Source organism: Miscanthus floridulus, chromosome 3, assembly GCF_019320115.1.
Source record: "Miscanthus floridulus cultivar M001 chromosome 3, ASM1932011v1, whole genome shotgun sequence".
Classification (NCBI taxonomy): domain Eukaryota; kingdom Viridiplantae; phylum Streptophyta; class Magnoliopsida; order Poales; family Poaceae; genus Miscanthus; species Miscanthus floridulus.
This window is the reverse complement of record NC_089582.1, coordinates 31,990,415-32,009,686: the sequence shown is the minus strand read 5'-3', so window position 1 is coordinate 32,009,686 and position 19,272 is coordinate 31,990,415. Positions and strand designations below refer to the sequence as shown.

General features: G+C 44.9%; 2 protein-coding genes and 1 pseudogene across 4 annotated transcripts; 2 read left to right on the top strand and 1 right to left on the bottom strand.

The window, feature by feature from the left end:
• Positions 1–1,975: 1,975 nt before the first annotated feature.
• LOC136545384 (uncharacterized) lies at positions 1,976–5,751 on the top strand. 2 transcript variants are annotated; one of them, XM_066537405.1, is made up of 4 exons: positions 1,976–2,104; positions 2,206–2,631; positions 5,395–5,470; positions 5,564–5,751. In XM_066537405.1, the coding sequence occupies exons 2-3, from the start codon at positions 2,231–2,233 to the stop codon at positions 5,411–5,413; spliced, it is 420 nt and encodes a 139-aa protein (XP_066393502.1). In that variant the 5' UTR covers positions 1,976–2,104; positions 2,206–2,230; the 3' UTR covers positions 5,414–5,470; positions 5,564–5,751. The 2 variants fall into 2 exon arrangements, with proteins under 2 accessions (XP_066393502.1, XP_066393500.1); XM_066537403.1 differs by lacking the exons at positions 5,395–5,470; positions 5,564–5,751 and having other exon boundaries at positions 2,206–2,879.
• A 442-nt stretch (positions 5,752–6,193) lies between these two features.
• On the top strand, positions 6,194–10,062 carry LOC136545383 (F-box/kelch-repeat protein At3g06240-like). Of its 2 annotated transcripts, none has more exons than XM_066537402.1 (4): positions 6,194–6,522; positions 6,603–6,732; positions 7,111–8,271; positions 9,431–10,062. In XM_066537402.1, the coding sequence occupies exon 3, from the start codon at positions 7,134–7,136 to the stop codon at positions 8,265–8,267; it is 1,134 nt and encodes a 377-aa protein (XP_066393499.1). In that variant the 5' UTR covers positions 6,194–6,522; positions 6,603–6,732; positions 7,111–7,133; the 3' UTR covers positions 8,268–8,271; positions 9,431–10,062. The 2 variants fall into 2 exon arrangements, with proteins under 2 accessions (XP_066393499.1, XP_066393498.1); XM_066537401.1 differs by having other exon boundaries at positions 6,819–8,271.
• Positions 10,063–13,360: 3,298 nt separating this feature from the next.
• On the bottom strand, positions 13,361–14,426 carry LOC136543468 (F-box/kelch-repeat protein At3g23880-like; annotated as a pseudogene).
• Positions 14,427–19,272: the final 4,846 nt, after the last annotated feature.

The following is a 19,272-nucleotide window of genomic DNA, read 5'->3' as shown; positions in this document are numbered from 1 at the left end:
ATCATTTAGGGTTCCAAATATATAAATTAAATCTCAGATTTTGAATTTCAAATTTTTGAATTTTTCAAATGACCTTGGATGGAGAAATGGTCTATATTAGAGTTGTAGTGCTCGACGAGATCTAAAACTTTGTAGTTGAAAGTTTTCTCATTTAAGATTTTTTATGAGTTTAAAATATTGATTACAAGATTCGTACATATATAAATAGACAACATCGTAAAATAAGACACAAGTGACTGTGGGATGGGATCGCGCGAGGGAGAGGTTGTGAGTTCGAATCCCGGGTGTCGGCACTTTTTCAAAAAAAAAGTGGAAAATAAAATGCTATGAGCTGTGGCCGCTCCTAGCTAGATTAGAAATGTTTTTTTTCTTATTTTTACTAGACTCTAAATGATTTTTTAAAAAAATGAAAATTATTTTTAGTGATGGTTGACTTAAGTAAACTACCTCTTAAAATTGATTTTCAGAGGTGGTTGTCTTAAGAGAACCGCCTCTGAAAATCAATTTTTAGAGACGGTTTTAAAACCGCCTCTGAAAATCACTTATTTTTACAATCGCTGGCATAGTAGTGGTTTTAAAACCGTCTCTGAAGATCACTTTTGACCGTTTCTAAAAATGTTTTTTTGTACTAGTGTTTTTACTGGAGCGACTAGCGCCCGAACGTTCGGACGCGGCGCTCGTTCGAACGCTGCTCCTGCACCCGCATCCGATGCACGTCCAGACCTGCACCCAACGCACGCCCGTGCCCATCCCCGCTCCGGAGGTTGGCCGTCCGGACGGAGCTTCCCATGCCTGCGCCCCGACGCACGCGGCATAGAGGCCCGCGTCCCATCTCGCCCAATGCGTCGTGCTTGCGCCCATCCCGCTACACATCCCAGTCGATTTGTTGTGGCATCCTGTCGCTGCCGCTTTCATGTCGGCGACCTCCATCTTCACCACACTAGGGAGCCGAAGAAGTTGGACCACCAAGGGCTTAGGCTTCCTCCACACCTACGATCTACTTTTACAACACTCAGATGAAACATTGCAACATACGCCTGAAACAGATAACATATTTAGAACATACACTTGCAACATATGCAACATCCAGATAAAACACTTGCAACATACGTCTGAAAACAAATGAAACACTTGAAACATGCATGTATAGCCATAGCAACATATACAACATCTAGATCTACTTTTGTAACATCCAGATAAAACACTTGCAACATAAATCTGAAAAACATATGAAACATTTAAAACATGTGTGTATAGCCATAGCAACATGTGTAACATTCAGATGAAACACTTGAAACATATATCTGAAACATTTGAAACACTTGAAACAGAGGCTTGCAACATGTCTCAAAACGCCTGAAACACTAAACACAGTGTCGTCGGCGGTCACGGCCTACCTGGTGGGGATCAACTGTGGTGGCGCAGGCCTCCCCTTCTTGCTGACAGTGTGAGGCGGATGGGGGAGCAAGCGCAGGTGCAGGTGTAGGCCTCCCTAGCCTCTCCTTCCGTGACGGCGGACGAGGTGGATGAGGGCGTGTGCGAGAGCGAGCAACGGCGCGAGGGCAGGCGAGGCGTGGGGCGTGGAGCGGTCCGTCCAGACGAGACGGACGCCAGTGGCGTATCATTATCTTTTTTTATAAGGGAAGCAACGCTTACTACAGTTGAGGCGATTTTTTAATGTATTTTAGACTTTTTTTTTGCCAAAGTTTTTTTTTTTTTTTGCCAACGCCGGCCCAGCATGAGCCCGTGGGCGGGCAAACTCAACAAACCAAAAATGCCACTGCGGCCTGCCAGCGCACATATCAGGCCGGATTCCATCCACTACAGGCCTTCGTGTCTGTGTGCGCTTGACCGTTTCTCCCGGCCCACAAGGTCCATTTTGTTTTCGTTGCTTCGTCGGCACAAGATGCTGCTACATGAGAGACTTTCGGCGGCAGTTTCGTCTCAGATCCCCAGAATCAACTAAATAGCGGATCAACACCGAGCCGCCGTCTTTCCACGACGCTCGACGTACGGAGTCCCAACTCCCCTGACAACGCCGCGCGCGGCGCGCTCACTGCCGTCGTCGGTGGGATCCGGCAGCGACATCCATCACGATCCACCGGTTGTTATGCCCTCGCGACCCTGGCCGCCTTCCCGATCGGCTTAACCAGCGAGCCTGCGCGATACGATCTAACCTCTCGTGTCACTGTATGCTTCATGTAGGTCGAGGCCTTGGATCAGGTCCAGCATGTCGTCGCCGGAGCCGCGTCGTCACACACAGCAACATCGCAGGCTTCCCACGCCCGCCACTCCCGCCGCCTGCGGCGACGCCACCGCCGGCGCTCTGCCCTCGGACGCGCTGTGCGAGATCCAGCTGCGTCTCCCGGGCAAGCAGCTCTGCCGCCTGCGCACCGTGTGCCGGGCGTGGCGGTCCCTCCTCTCCGCGCCGTGGTTCGCAGCCGCCCACGCCGCGCGCTACCCGGAGCCCTACATCGTCGCGTCCTACGCCGACGACGTGGACCTGGACCGCGACAGCCTCGCCGACGTCCTGGACATGTCGTCGGGCCGGATCGTCAGGCACGTGGCAGCGGGGAACGCGAGCGACATGGTCGTGAGCGTGGCGGCGGCGACCGTGACGACCTGTTTGAGGTCTGCACCCTCAGCAGCAGTGCACGGTGGAGGGGAATGCAGGGACCTCCGAGGTCTTTCGTGTGGAATGAATGGACCAGGGTGGTCGTCGGCGGGGTGGTCTACTGCTTAAGCGTGGCGGCGTATTTCGCCGTCGTGAATCGCCGAGCCGATGAGCAAGGCTGGATAGTTCGGTTCGATCTCGAGGCGGAGGAATGGAGGCCAAGCATCAAGGGATCCAGAGGCCTTAATGGCGGGCGCAATTTGTATACAAATCAGGTTACATTGGCCAACCTGCATGGTTCCTTGGTCATTGTTCATGGTTCAAGCCGCATCATGGACCTGTGGTTCCTCAAGGATTCCGAGGAAGGCCTTTGGGCCAAACAGTATAGTGTGCAGATTGAGCGTTCTGGACACCTTTCACCGATGCATCCTTTGTTGGTGTTAGAGGACGGCAGGATTGTCACGGTTATTAGATCCATGGGACTGCTGCAGATTTATGACCCAAGAACAAGTACATTCGCGAGTCTGATGATGCTAAGACATTCCTCTCGAGTTAGTGTGCATACTGGAAGCTTCTTGAGCCTCCATGGTGAGAACTAAGGCTATCTCCAACGACAACACCTAAATCACATTCGTCCTTTGGTAGCGCTACAAGCAAATAGTTCAATACCTATTCGACATCTTCTCCAACGACAGGACTCAAAAGAGAATCCTTTCTGCAAATGGGCACTCACATTAGCGCGCGGCATAGCTGCACGTGTGCGCCGGCTAGAAGACCGGCCGGTGCCAATGCGCCGGTCCTTGCTCAGCTCGGTCGCCGTGCGCTGCTCCCTGGCTGCTGTGAGTGAGTATTAGTAAAGCAGAGATCAGAAAGTGAGGACTGAGGAGGCCTTTAGGGTTTCATTTGTTTTTTATATGAGCTACAGATGAATCATGGTTATTAAATTAAGATGAACGGCTCAGATTGGCTGCATTAGGTTTTCTCATTGGCTGGGCCGTTACTAGGCTTTTAAGGGGAGCCCCATGGGCTCTATTTTCGTGCGCGCAGGGAGCGCCAGGATGGCACCCTTGCTGGGCTATTTGCGTTTAAGGGCCAAAAAAAAAGTTTTCTAATTTTCAGATTTTGAGATTCTATAATTATTTAAATATCAGGGCAATATTTAAGTCTTTTCAGTTAAGTTTCGAGTTTATTAATGCTAATTTTCATTATTTATGAGTTTATATTTCTGTTCATATAAACTTGCTCACAAAGATTTATGAGTATCCCAGTGTGGCTGATGCGCCAAGAAGCAAAATAAAATATGAGTAGCTGTGGATATTAGGATTTTGGCCGGGTATTTATACCCATGAGTTTTGTCAGGCTAAATCCTAGTTGTCCTTGAGTTCAATAGATAAGATCATTTGAGCCACACTATGGTTTTTTCTAGGTGGGCCGTTTATTAAGTTTTTAAGGGAAGAGCTGTCTAGGTCGACTCGACCATATGTAGTTCTCGACCTAGTTCAGTACTTTTGGGCTACTGCGAGACCAATTCTTCAAAGGTCAAACTGAGATTTATTTTTCAGAATAAGTTTACTTTGCTATTCAATATTAGTGCATTATTTAAGTGCTTTAATTAAGTTTTAAGTTTTAAGATAGATTGGGCATTTAAGTGTGTTGCCTATTCTTTCTCATTGAAATAAGATCTAGACTGAGTTTGAGTGGTTAGGGAATAAGTATTTGTAAAATTAATTAACGAAGGAAGGCAATAATCTTTGTCAGGCTTCCCGGCCTCTCTACCTATTCTCCCTTGCGCTCGCCTCACGGCTCCTGCACGCCGCTGGGGGTTCAAGCCCCGGCCTGCGCCACAGCTACGCTCTTCGGAGCCTATGACGCTGGGCTCTTCCAATCTGGTATCAGACATGTTGGGTTCCGACGATGGTGACAAGCAGCCACTGGTGCCCCAGCGCCACCGTCCGACACCACTGCCAAGGCCCTGGCCGAAATGGCACAGCAACTGGCAGACCTCTCCGTCCACCTGACATCCCAGGAGGGCCAGCAGCCGCCACCTTTCGCCTCCACACACCATGCCCCCATACGGCCAGCCAGGGTACGGGATGATAGCGTTCCCGGCAGCCCTGTCCGCCCCCACTGCGTCACCCGCCACCCTGCCCACCACACCGTGCCACCCCCTTGCTCATCCACCAAATTCCCTTCCCACACTCGCCATCCCCGCTCCCCAACCTGTCGGCGTTCCCATCGAGGCCGTCCTTTCCCATTGCACCGACGACCCGGTAGCCGCGCGTGGGCACGGGCCTGGGCGTTCCCTGCTTCAGCAAGTTGGACTTCTCCACCTACGATGACCCTGGCAGCAGGCGCGGGCCTGGGCGTTCCCTCCTTCAGCAAGTTGGACTTCACCTATGTGTGCTGTAGATGTTCAGTATATGTCTTCCCAACATTCTGAACTGAGGCCGCTATTACAAAGCGCCTCCCCTTCACAGAATGTTGAGTCATCTTGTTTTGTTATGAATTAGTGAATTGAGGCCTGAATAACAGATTAATTCATGATTGGTTAGTTTGCTTATTTGATCATAAGTGAATATTAATGTGCAAAACAATTTAATTTGGTTTTATCTGTACATTGTCCACAAACCTAAAGTTTCGCTCATTGTACCGGTGTTACCTGTAACTTTTTTGAATTGAACATTCTTTGATGTAATTATGTTATTCAATATTTTAAATCAGTTTCATCATTGCTCTGCAAACTTTTCTGAAACTCATATTACTGCTACTCTTTTCAACAGCTTCTGCATAAATGCTTAAGACATGCTGCAGCCAAGTGCGGAAAACGGTGTCCAAAATGCAAGCAATTATAATCAGGTAAGTCTCGCTTCAAAGCTGAGCAATCTCGACAAAACATGTGTTTGATCAATAAACTCTAAAGGCTTTTACTAAATGTTTGCCACTCTACAGCAACTGAATAACGTGCACCATCAACATTATTGTACTCCGGAACACCATTCAGCTCTTATGTCCCGGTGAAGTTTAGGCAAGAAAGAATTCGACATCATCACCTTCACCATGCGACAAGGATGTGAACCATAGCCCACTGAAAGCTAATAAGTTCTCACGAGGTGGTATCAATATGAGAACTAGAACTAGGAAACAACAGCAGCAGCAGCTTCATCACCGAAGGTAGAACAAGAAGCAGCTACAGGACCTTCATCGAACCCGGCTGTACAACAAGCACCCATCCAACAAATAATTGGATTTATAATTTTGATTATCATTTTTATATTATTATGAAAGATTTTTGTAGATACGTGCGACGACACGCACATCTTCAACTAGTTTAACCAAAGTACCACTTGATTGGCGTGGAATTTGCGTATTCACGAGTGCTGGAGGAACGTAGAAATTCCGTGCATATTCACAGGTGGGTCCACGCATAGGGGCTCGTTCGTTTTCAGCAAAATAACACCCGGAATCATTCCAGCTAAAAAAAACTTATACAGATTGACTAACGATTTCGGCCGGAAATTCTCGCCGGAGGTGCTTCCCCGGAAAACGAACGCGCCTAAAGGACTTCTAGCACCAGTGGTGGTGTGGCCCACTGACCCAGTTGCGAAGAAGTCGAGAAGCTTCATCACGGCCCACTCCTTTCTCCTTTGTTGCTGCTCACAGCTGCTGTTTGCTTCGGCAGCCGGCGCTCCGCTCTCCGCTCCTCCTCAGCGGCGGCGTCCTCACTCCTCACAGTTCCTCACACACCGCGCCGCCCCTCCGCGGCGCACCGTGCCCAGCCGCTCGCCACCCCGGTCAACAGTTCGGCGCAGCGCAGGGTTGCGCACGGCGCATCACTGCCTCGTGCCCGCCGGAACGACCCCCGAACAACAACTCCCCTGCGCGGCGCCCGAATCCGTCGCGATCTGCTGGTAAGCGGTTGGAATATGTACCGCATCCGTTGGATTTTGGCCAGGACAGACACCAATCACTGAAATCTTCCATTGGGCAGCCGCACGTCATCGCAGTCAAGCGAAGCGGCGCGGCGGCGCAGGCTAACCTAACTACCTAACCACCGGCGGGAGATTAGAGCGCTCAGCCGCGGCGGGTCCATCCCGGTTCGGTTCCACCGCGCTTGCTTGGTAAGCTCTAGTTGTGTACCTGCGGTTGCAGAACCCCCATTCCTTCTCGTGTCGTGACTCGTGTGTGTGCCTGATTCTTGTTACAGTTAAATGCATCGGCAGCCTCTTAACAGAGATGACACCTAGGTGGCTAGGTCCAAGAACTTGTATGGGGTTGCAATACATTTTTTGAGTCTCAAAGTTGTTACGCAGTGCACCACACATCCCTAAATTTGTAAATTGGAGCACCGCAGGTGCAATACATTTTCAAATTTCGTGGAACTAAATAGCACCCCATACAAGTTCAGGTCTGGTCATGCATTTAACTCTTCTTGTTTTTGGTTTGATACATGGGATCCGTGCAATCACAAATGGAAAATCTTTCTTCGGCGGTTGCAGGTCGGCTGTTACCAGCATCGGCTATGGCGTCGTCGACTCTGCGCTCCAGGACAGAAGCTGGGGAAGGCGTCCTGCCTATCGACACGCTCTATGAGATCCTGATCCGCCTTCCAGCCAAGGAGGTCTGCCGCCTCCGTGTCATCTGTCGGCAGTGGCGATCCCTCCTTTCCGACCCGCAGTTCATCGCCGCTCATGCCACCCGTCACCGCCGGCCGCTCATCGTCGCAGGCCACGACAAATCGTATCGTGATGACGGCATCCTCTGCGATATCATTGACCTCTCAGGCCGGGTCATTAAGCAGATCATCCGCTCGACAGAGGACGAGTGGCTGATATCCACCCAGCGCAACCTCGCCTGCATCGCGAAAGGGACAAGCAAGAGCTGCCAGTTGCTCAACCTAGTCACTGGAGACAGATTTTCCTTGCCTGAAGGATTGTCCCAGGAACACACGCCAAGGAGGCTCGACTTCATGAATTACAGAGCTTCCGTTGCATTGGGACAGGTTGCCTTGACAGGGGAGTTCAAGTTGCTTCGTGTGATTGATAATGCCTTCTTCAACAGCCGCTACATGCAGCTGTGCGAAGTCTTCACACTCGGTGGCAGCGGTGATGCTCGGTGGAGAGGAAAGAAGGCTGCTCAGAATCATGTTAATATGAGCCCGCTGAGCAGAGTCGTCATCGATGGAGTTGTGCATTTTCTATTGGATGAGAATCTGATCAACAGACATGTTCGACCAAAAGGCATTGCTTCGTTTGACCTTCTAACAGAAGAGTGGAGGTCAATTCTCCGAGGACCTGTAAGCATCCCTGCTTACTATTCTAATCTTTCTCTGGCTGCCCTTAATGGATCCTTAGTTCTGGTCCATTGTATGTTACATGTTTCAATGGACCTGTGGTTGCTGGTGGACTTTAAGAAGAGCTTATGGGTCAAAAAACATGCCGTAGAGATCAATTTGAGTGTCCGTGATGAATTCCTTGCACATCCTTTGGTGATACTGAAGAATGGGAGCATAGTTACTTATATTGGATCTAGAGGATTGTTGAGGATTTATAATCCAAGGACCAACACTTACACAGATGTGGCAGAGATGGGGTCCCGTGTTGGAATTGGTTTGTACACGGGAAACCTATTGAGCATAGCAAATGATGCCACTTAATGAGGTGAGTATTGCAATTGCCTGCTCTTCTAATATATCCAGTTCATGCAGATATCTTTGTCTGGATACATTGGCAAAAGGCTGCTGGATTCTAGATTGTTGTGTGCTTCATTCTGTAGTTTTGACCTTTTAAACAACATTTAAGCAACGCTATGTATGATGTGGTAAAAATGAGTAATGCTAGATGACTTGAGAATTTGAGTTTGCATCAACTGTCCTCCATCATGGGTTATATAATGTACTTAGTTCGATTTAGCTAAATAAAAGGGCGTACCCAGTGCAGAGAGCTCCCGCTCTGTGCGGGGTCTAGGGAGGGAAAATGTCATGGCAACAATTTCTTTTGAATATCCGTGCAAAATTTGTTCTGAATACTGCCACATCAAAAAGGGAATATAATGGAAGAGTTTCTCTAGTCTTATCATGCTGCATAAGAATACTACAAACTCTAGAATGTAGTGCAAAATATAAAAATGGCATGGAACAGAAATCTTGTTCAGGAAAAATCAAACTTCTAAAACCCATACAATATAGGAGAATGTTATGATTCACTGTCACATAGTAGAGATCGAGTAATCTTGAACTTTTTGGTTTTTACAATGTAGTCACTTTGCTAATTGATTAGTCTTAATGAGCAATCAATCTCATGACAAGTGGAAAACGTTCTGCAAAAATGTCCTGAGAACAATGCCTTTTAAAATGCAGCCATTTTACTACTACTTGATTTTATCTGAATGAACCAACAATCTGATAACAAGTGGAGAAGAGTCCGCAGAAATCACCTGACACATTACCACTCACTTTTTACAGCTAAATACTGATAGCCTGAGTTTCTCCATGAAAAATAAATGTATAAAATGCAGCATCAGTATAACAAGGTACAAACATCATTGTCAACAATTATTGTGCCTAGTTAATTGGAAACACCGTATAGGAAATAATAGCACGATCACCCAAATATACCTGTACTTTTTCTTTTTTGAGCTAAAGTGGTGACTGAGCATATTGATGTCACTGGATCACTTTCTTTTAACCTGTCTGGCAACACTATTTTGCTCCTTTTTTTCTGCATATTTTGAAACATTTTGACGCTATCTCTAGCAAAGACAGTTCCATCATTTTTTAACCTTGGTGTATCTGTTGCAATTTTCACCTAAAATTTGCAGGAAGCAGTTGTTTGCTGGAGGGAGAAGCTGAAAACTTAATCCTGAAAGCTGAAGCTATATGAAGGAATGGAGACAGATTCATGCTATGCTTTTTTAGAAGTTCAGCGCTCACCTCTGAAGAAGACAGAAAACTTGATTCCACCTGCTTGTTATTGGATCGTATACTCTTACTCTTACATGGCTTGAACTCGTTATGCATATATTGCTATCCTTCCATGATCAGAAATAGTAGTTGATATGAATTATAGAATGTGTATTGCTTGTCCACTAGAAACCTGAGATCGTTGAGCAACATTGATATCATTGTGAATTTGTGATGGACAGTCAACAAGCAACTATATTCAGTACACACACAAAAAGCTCTTTCGCCAGTCCTAGCAAGTAGCAAGATAGCTGCTCAGTGACCCCTGAAGTGTAGTGGATTTTTTTTTAAAATTTTGTAGCCGGCTTCCGCTCTTTGTTGCCAGGTAGTACATCGGGGGACGGTACCTTTACCCTGCGCGCTGCGATGCTTTGCCGGTGCCTAGGTTCAGCGCTAGGAGTGGAAAGTGCAAACGCATGTAACAGGATATGAATATTATTGCTTACCATATTTTTTGTTTGATATGGATATCAGGATATGTATTCAAATATTCTCAGATACTAATACAAAATGGATAGTTTGAACACAGATTTGCATTCGGATATACATTAGCTTTATTATAAGAAATAAATTGGATGGACTCTGGGTTATAAACATCGATCAATAATTTTAGAGAAACAAAATCATATGATGAGACACCGAAATAAGTATTACTACACATCGATAAACAATAATAAACGTTGTTAGTCATACTATTTATCATATTAATTATAATAAAAAATAATATTAACTATATTAATTAGAAATCAATAATCACATAATTATATGTGCACCATTAATAGTCCCTCTGTTCAAAATTATAAGACGTTGTAGCCTTTACTAAATACATTGTTTTTAATATGTATTTAGAAGTGCATATCAGAATCTACATGTCTATAAGAGAGTATTTAAGATAAAACACGATGTACTAATTACTCATGGGCATAACCTTTAAATAGTTTCATTTTAAAGTTGAATACCTACTGTTTAAAACTATATTATATATCAGTGGTCGTATTAACTGAAATTAACATATTATATAAAAATTAATTAAAGTTTTTTAGATATCCTTATTTACATTGAAATTAATATTATTAGTCATTACTTTAAATAGTTTAAATGGTACTCCATTCATTCTAAATTATAAAACATTTTGAATTTCCTATATATATATTGTTATATATATATATATTATTTTTACTATGTATCTAGACATAGTGTATATCAAAACGGACTTGCTAGCGCCCAGACGTCCGATCAAGGCGCTAGCGTCCGGACACTGCCCGCATAGGGAGCGAACGAGCTCCTAGTGCATCGGGCTCGTGAGGGAGCGCACCAGTAGTGGTCCTGCGCCGCCCCGGAGGTCGCCTATGCCACCGGCCGCTTCCCACGCGCATCCCATGTGCAGCACCCGATCTACTTTTGAAACATCCTGATATAACAGTTGCAACATACAAAAGAAGACAAATGAAACACTTGAAACAAACGTCTGACACTTGCGAAAATGCCTACAAACATTTGAAAATCATTGCAAACATATGCATCATCCAGATGAAACATTTGCAAACATACGTATGAAACACCTGAAAACACTTGAAACATATATTTGCAACATCTAGATCTACTTTTGCAACATCCAGACAAAACACTTGCAATATTCGTCTGGAACAGAAGAAAGATTTGGAACATACACTTAGCCATTACAACATGTGCAACATCCAGATATACTTTTGCAACATCGATATACAACACTTGCAACATACCTCGAAAACATTTGAAACATACTGTCGCAACATGCGCTTTTAGCGTAGCATCTGCTTGGTGCTTGGATGAATAAAGGCTCGTCGATACGGAGCTCGACGCCGACATGGAGCTCGAAGCCGTGGAGTGGCACGGAGGTCGCCGGTGTGGAGCTCGGTGGCGGTATGGACCTCGGTAGGGGCAGGCGGATAGAGCACGGCCGCGACGGGAGGCGCGAGTCTGAGAGCGAGCGCCTAGCGCATCGGGCTCGCCATACGCGGCACGGGTGGGCGGCAGGGGCGCGAGCGGGCGAGGCGCAGGCGAGGACGTGGTCCGTCTCGCGAGCAGAGAGAGCGGGCGGGGGCGGGGGCGAGTGCTGGATCCGTCTGGACACCCTATAAGGAGCTTTTCTGATATCAAAATGCATAACAAAAGCCATGTATCTAAAAAAGTCAAAATATTTTATAGTTTTGAATGAAAGGAGTACATATTAGTAATATTATAAAATTAATACACAAGAATAACTTTTAGATTGTTTTAACCGGTACTATATTCTCTAGAGATAAGGATGTTATCAGATATTTTCGAATACAGGTTTGGAACTGGATAGAGAAAACATAAAATGGACTCCGGTTAATAAGCACGTCTTTTAGCAAATTTTGGCCCTGTTTCTTTTGAACTTATCAGCCGTACCGTTTCAGTGAAATAATAGTATTTTTCTCTTACAATAAATTAACATCAGCATCAGCCGTTTTTCCAGCCAGCCGAACAGGGCATTTGTCATGAATCATGAGTCTCTACCAACCAACTAGATTTTTTGGTCTCTGCTGGCAACACGACATCACTTTCAATGTACCGTTGCAGGTTTCATTTCAAGAGCCGGAGCAGGTTCTGAAGGGGTTAAGCCCTATCAATCAGAGTTGTTTCAGATGGGAAATCAGTTCCAACGTGGAAATCACCACTTGTTCGCTTGAACTTATCAGTTTGACTTATAGTGTTTTTTTTTCACAACAAATCAGCAAACAGTACTTTTTAGCCGCATGTTTTCCAACGTATGGGAAACCATTTGCCAGCTATTAACAACTTAGTTGACTACAATTGCACTTTGGTCAGAACTCTGTGTACACCAAACAATATTCAACGAGTAAATGTTGAGCATTCTACTCCCCCAGTTTTATTTTAATGTCACATTAGGTTTGTCCCAAGTCAAACATTACGAATTTTGATCATCCATTTTGAAAAATCCTTACAGCTTTACAACATATGGATTATATATTATGAAAGTGTTCTTGATAGTGAATCTAAAAACATAAATCTTATTATATCATAAACCTATATAATTTTTAGAAAATCGATGATCAAAGCTAAAAATGTTTGACTTAGGACAAACTTAATATGACATGTAAATAAAAACAGATGGAGTAACATAGAAGAGTGGAAACAAAATGCCAAAGCCAAACATAAAAAATGGCAGTTGCTACAAACAACGGAAAGAGGTGGGTTCCCTGTTCTGAAGCTTTCAAGAAAAGCAGCGACTTCATCAAAACAACTCTATTACTTACTATGCAATCAAACTATTAGGATGGATTACGGATTATAACATCCAAATGTCCTCAATCCTCATGCATACATTTGAGTCAAGTAACAGATTCCATTATGCCTTATGTGCTTTGTAGCAGACTTTCTAAGCCTCGCAGAACAGTAAACATTACACCTACTCAATCCAGCAGAATATATGAAACATGGGGTAAAAGACCAACATTAGAAGGAAAAAGTTCTTTGGCCATACATCACCAACTGACATTCTGAAACTGAAAAGGGGATGTGCATAGTCTCTATCACCCTTGATAACAATAATCAGAAACACTACTAACATCTCAAGAGGAAGCAGCTTCAAAGGCTAAACCTTACTCCCTGATAGACATCAGTACTGGTATATCACTTCCTTCCCACCAGTAAATGAGAAGTACCTATAATGTAAACAGGAAAGAACACATTTATTCATACAGATGCATCTGGGGGAAAAGCGAGAAATAAAGATTATATAAGAATACTCACGTCATTAGTTCTCAACACTTCAAGCTCAACAGGTTTCCTGTATACAAACTAATTGAAGAGCAGTGCTCCAGCTCCACAACATTTGTGAAAGTGTTCATTCTTGGGTTATAAATCTGTAGTAATTCCTTGTCTTCTATATATATGACTACCTTCTGGTCATCTAGGACCAACAAAGGATGCACATAGGAAAGCATGTCATATTGTTCAAATGTTATGCTATACCACTTGACCCAGTCACCCTTTGCAATGTCTATCGAAATCCATATGTCCATACTAGGGACTAGGCCATACAAGCACACAACAGCCAAAGAGCCATTCAGGTCAGACAAGGTAAGCCAACCAGGAAGCACCTGAAAAGCATTACCAAGAAAGCTGATATTGGGTCCCAAGATAGTCCCCCATTCCTCTGTCTCAAGGTCAAATGTAATTATCATGTCTTCCCTGTTAACTCTCCTAGAGAAGGTCAGCTCATAAAAGGCATCCCAAGACAAAAGGTAGGCAACCCCATCAATGACCACATGAGCCACCTATTGGCTGCAACCCTCCGTGGAGGGGCCTGATTTTCCCTCCAAATTGCATGGCCGCCATTGTTGAGCGTGAAGACCTCAATCAGCTGATGAATAGGCCTACCTGAACCAATCTTATCAAACCTTCCAAGCACCTTGTGCTCGCCTTTGCTAGCACTCTGTCCAAATAAATAAGAGGCACCTTGTCCTTTCCTGTCTGAGAAGTAATACATAGTTCCAGTAGCTGGGTTCAGCAATCTGCTGTTGAAGCTTCCTATATTACTGACATGAACAAGATCTTTGGCCGTCCTGACAACCCTGTCGCCATACTTCTTAGGCGCCTTCTTAAGGCTGTGGCCGGATAGACCCATGATTTCCACAAGTCTGTCATTTTTCTCGTTATCGCTATAGGCAGGAATGAGAAGCGGCCCGGGGGGCGTGTGGCGTGGGCCGCGGCGAACTGCGGATCTGAGAGGAAGGCCCGCCACGGCCGGCACACGGCGCGCAAGCGGCAGAGATCCTTGGCCGGGAGGTGCAGCAGGATCTCGTAAATAGTGTCCAGTGCAGTTATTTTTATTATTCGTGGTCATAATATTTAGTTTAATATTGTGGACGTAGTAAAATGTGATCACGTGCTGCAAACAAAACATAATGAAGTAGGACATTATATAATTCAACACACAAAACACATGAAATGGCATGTGAGAACATGTACCGAACTAGGGTACAGAGGTCCTGAACTAAACCTAACATGCCTGAGGTAATTGAAGCGAACAACAAGCACATGAAATATCACGTGAGAACATATACCAAACAAGGGTACATAATTCCTTCGATTAAACCTAATATGTCTTAGGTAATTAAACCAAACAACAAACACATGGATGTGCCATATGAATAAGATAGGGTTGTCATAATAGTGTGGCCACATAGCAAATTATGTTGCACCTTCTCCACAGTAGCCTCCCATTGTTGTTGGTGGTGGCGGCGGGGTGATGGCGGAGGCCCCTTGTTCTTGTGATTAGGGCAAGTGCAATATGGATCATTGCAGAGTGCCTCCTGTGAACCGGCACCATTGTTGTTGTTGTTGTCCTATTCGTCGTCCTTGTAACCGCTGCTAACTTCCCTTTCTAGAACGAAGATACGGTCCTGCAGGTAATAGATGTACTCCGCATGCAGATAAATAGGTCGAGGATCGACCTACCTAGTGAACCCACGGTTTTCTTCGGTCAAGGAAGACTACAATAAGTATATCATGTAAGTTGTATAGAAGAGGAACATATTGAAGAAACAAATAGTAATAGCAATTACCCATGCTCGTGGATATTTGAAGAAACGATGACCTCCATCTATTCCCTCGGTGAACATCTGCACTAGGCAGTCCTCACCATGCATGCATTTAGGCCACTCTTCTTTCCGTTCATCGTATTCTTTCAGTGGTGCCTTTTTGGTAAAATCACTTTTGCTCTCAACTGGAAACCTCTCATAAAGAGCTTCCTCAAAGAAATCGGGACCAAGAGAACCCTCCCACACAATGGTAGTTCCCTTCCCCTTTTCTCTCCCTTTGGACGGCCCTCCAGACATTGGTACTGCAACGAAAAAAAAATACTAGTTGAGAAATAAGTAGCAATGCATCCAACATTGCGTATATATAGGCAGAGACATGTTTAGTTTCCGTTTCAATGTATTATAACTGATCACAAGAAGCCTAATTAGTTTCACTGAAGAGCCTATTTCAATGGACACTGAAAAACCTAGATTCATTTCCTGAAAAGTCTATTCGTCGTTGACATGATAAATCACTGAAAAGCCTAAATGCTATAGGTGTACTATGTATGTGAAGTGATAAATCGCTGCTGTCATCGTACTCCTCGTCCTTGTAACTGAAAAGTCTATTTTCATTGTCTGAAAAGCCTAGATTCGTTCACTATTACTTAAAAGCCTAAATTCATCTGCAAAGCGTATGTATGATATGATTGGACTATACACGTTCTAATGAATTTACATTTAATTTATGTACTATATTTATGCCTTTTTATCAGTATAGTATAATTATTGATTCACAGAAAAAATTCGCAAGAGTTTTCCTTATTTCAGGAGCATCTACGGTTACAAACAGAGACATCATTATATAATCCAAACATTTAATGTCCAAAGAGCACAATACAACAACAGCGAACATCACAATCAACATAACATGTCCTGCATAGTCCAAATAGTCCACAATGTCCATATAGTCCCAAATAGTTATAGGAAACTAACTACAAAGTCTATAATAGTACATAATAACATCTACCATAAACCCTCACTGCCTCCTAGTCTTACCCTTACCCTTGTGACCAAGAGCGCTGGTGCCTAGAGTGTAAGGGTCAGGTGAACGGCGTCGCCTAGTGCCTGAAGGCTATAGGCTGAGTCAAGGGAGCATCCTGGAGCTGAGACGGGCCAAGCTCCTCGTGCCTCTAGTCCACCTCGTCGTCGTCGTCATCCTCGTCCTCGTATGCAATGCCTATGGACTCTATAGGTGCTTGGCTAGAGGAACCTAAGCCTCCTCTACTTGTGGAAGGAACGTGCACGTCTTGCGTCGTGGCTGTCCTGTAACCACAACGAGCAGTCGCACGGCGTAGTTGACGTGACAGCCTCTGTTGTACAAAATTATGTTAACTGAAAGAATTTAACATATTAATAATATGTTTGAAAGAATATTATGAATCTTACGTCTAGGAAGCGCTCAATGTCTTCATCGGAGCATTTGAGGGTATTGCCCTGCAACAAAATTTTCAGTAATAATACTTCTCAACAGATAGCAACAAGCTTTGTTTTCTTTTGTAGAAGAAAAATTCACTAACAACTACTAGGACTAAACCCATCCCAATTTGTCCCGTCACCTATAGGTCATCACAATATCCATTTGGTCATGCATCAAACTCCATCCGGTCCTCTTTTGAAGGCATGATTATGTTGCATGATTAAATTAATTATAAGGATGCTACGACTCGAAGGTGCCACAAACTAAAATAGATACCTTTAACGCATAATATATTGGTATGTAACTTAACATAGAAAAATAAGGCAATTGACTTACCACTCTGTTCAAGATTGGTCCTGCCTCCACCTGCCTTCTTGCACGAGTAGATTGGTCGTACGCCGTGTCTTCATCATTGGAGGACTCGATGTCGGCGTAGTCATTTTCTGTCCATTGTAGCCTCTGCCTGCAACGTGTCGCACATTGGTACCAAGCTTAGTAGCACCTGAACTCATAGTTCGTGTGTGGCTCGTTGTTCTCGTCCACGTTGTCATGCAACAGCTCCCATTGTTCAATGTAGTACTGGTGGTGCTTCTCCCAATAAAAAATCTTTCTGTTCTTCTGACGATCCAACCTGCACGTATGTCATCATTACTTCAATCCATGTATATGTCACCATATTAATGGAAATGGACCATCACGAGACAATTGAAATAGCAAAACACTTACTTGTGTAAGTCAACGTCAGTCGAGAATGGAGCCGTTGGCCAAAGCTGTCTCACTCCAAATTGGCGTGCAACTCTATCTGGCAGGTGAAACTCGACAGCATAGAAACAGATTAGAGGGCACCTCATCCTATATAAGTCGTCGTCGCACCCACACATGTTGCTCAACTAAAAAGAAAGTGCCTCCTCTCCATCGTATGGCTCCCACGACACCTACAACATGTCCAAACAAGATGTTAGATGCTATACTAAACCATTTTAAACCAGCATGGGAAATAAAATTTGCTTACACTAGACGCCATGAGCGTGTCTAGCTCGTTCGTGAACTCAATGTACGCCCGTTGTAACCTCACGTGTGGAACCCTAACCTGGTCCCAAAGGTACGCCCACGTCGGCTGCCGACGTGGAGGCTGACTTGGGAACCACCTACGACGAGCCAGAACCTCGGGACGGTTAACTGGTAGACGAGCCCACATCCACAATTGGGGCAGGTACACGCATCCACCAAGTGATGTTGTGGACGAAGTCCGATGACACGCCTCGTAAAGCTATCGACAAAGAAAACCCAATACTGCAGAGCCCCAGCTGTACTGACCTGCCTGGTCCCAGTCACTAAGGCAGTGGACCCACATCTATGACACAGTGTCACCTGTGGCATCGAGGAAGAGAACGCATGCAAATAGGTGTAGGATCCACGCCCTACAGTAGTACCCAACTGTCTCCTCATCTATCTCCTCGGGGTACTGTGCGAACTCTTGCCGGAGCTAGGAGATTAGAACTCCAGAAGTGTGAGTCCCTTGCTCACCAACCTCACGCCCAAGGAAGGCCTCTACTCGTGCTCTCTAACCTTCTGACCTGCACTGCCCAGTCACTGCGTTGCCGTGAATCCTCAAACCTAGCATCTTCTGACAGTTCTAGAGCGTGACTGTCATCTCTCCGAAAGGCAAGTGAAAGCCGTGAGTCTCCGGCCACCACCTACATTTTAGACAAAGCAAGATTACATGTCAAAAAGGCAAGTGCATGAACAAATGGCCATCAATGGAGGCAATAATTGAAGATAATACCTGTCAACAGATCAAAGTTAACCTTCACACCATCCTTCCGGAGTAGATTCTTGGCAAAGGTGTCGAGTACACCAATGATGGTACAAAGGTGCATACCCCTATATCTGCTCTCGCACGACATTAAGTATGCCCTGGTGCCTATCAGATATGACGCCAACCTCCCTGCTAGGCCCAACCATATGTATCCGAACTAGCCTCAAGAACCATCCCCAACTGTCATTGTTTTCCTTCTCAACCAAAGCAAATGCCAAAGAAACCAACTTGTTGTTCGCGTCATAGGATATGGATATAAGAAGTGTGCCCTGGTATTTGCCAATCAAGAACATACCATCAATGGAGAAGACGTAACAACATTGCCTAAAGGCCTCGACACACTGAGGAAAGCACCAGAAAGCACGAAAGAATATCTGCCTCCCATCCTTCCATGCATTTGGTTTTGGGATGTACTCATAATGCATGCCTGGATTCACCGCTTTGATTGCATTGAAAAGTACCGACAGCTGCTCATACCCATCCTCCCAGTCCCCATATATCATCTTCCACGCTCGCTGCTTAGCCTTCCAAGCTTTACCATAAGTTATCACATAACCTCCATACAACGCCTCAACGGTCCTGATAATTGTCCTAACCTTCATGTTGGGTTCTCCCTGCAATATTCCCATCAACCGCTTGGCAATGAGGGTAGATGTCAACTACCGATGCTTCAGTGTCAGCACATGGTCAACACAATTATGTGGCCCGACAACTTTTGTGATCTTCCACTTTTTTGGAGACCTTTTGCTTCCTTGCATAAACCCTCCATGGGCAGCGTTTCTTGTCACACACAACTATGTAACGGCGCTCCGCATATGAATGCAAGACCTTATAAGGTCTCTTTCATATCAC

Bases quoted from the DNA above. Each gene is read 5' to 3' on its own strand.
- LOC136545384 (XM_066537403.1), top strand. From the start codon at position 2,231: ATGTCGTCGCCGGAGCCGCGTCGTCACACACAGCAACATCGCAGGCTT.
- LOC136545383 (XM_066537401.1), top strand. From the start codon at position 7,062: ATGGGATCCGTGCAATCACAAATGGAAAATCTTTCTTCGGCGGTTGCA.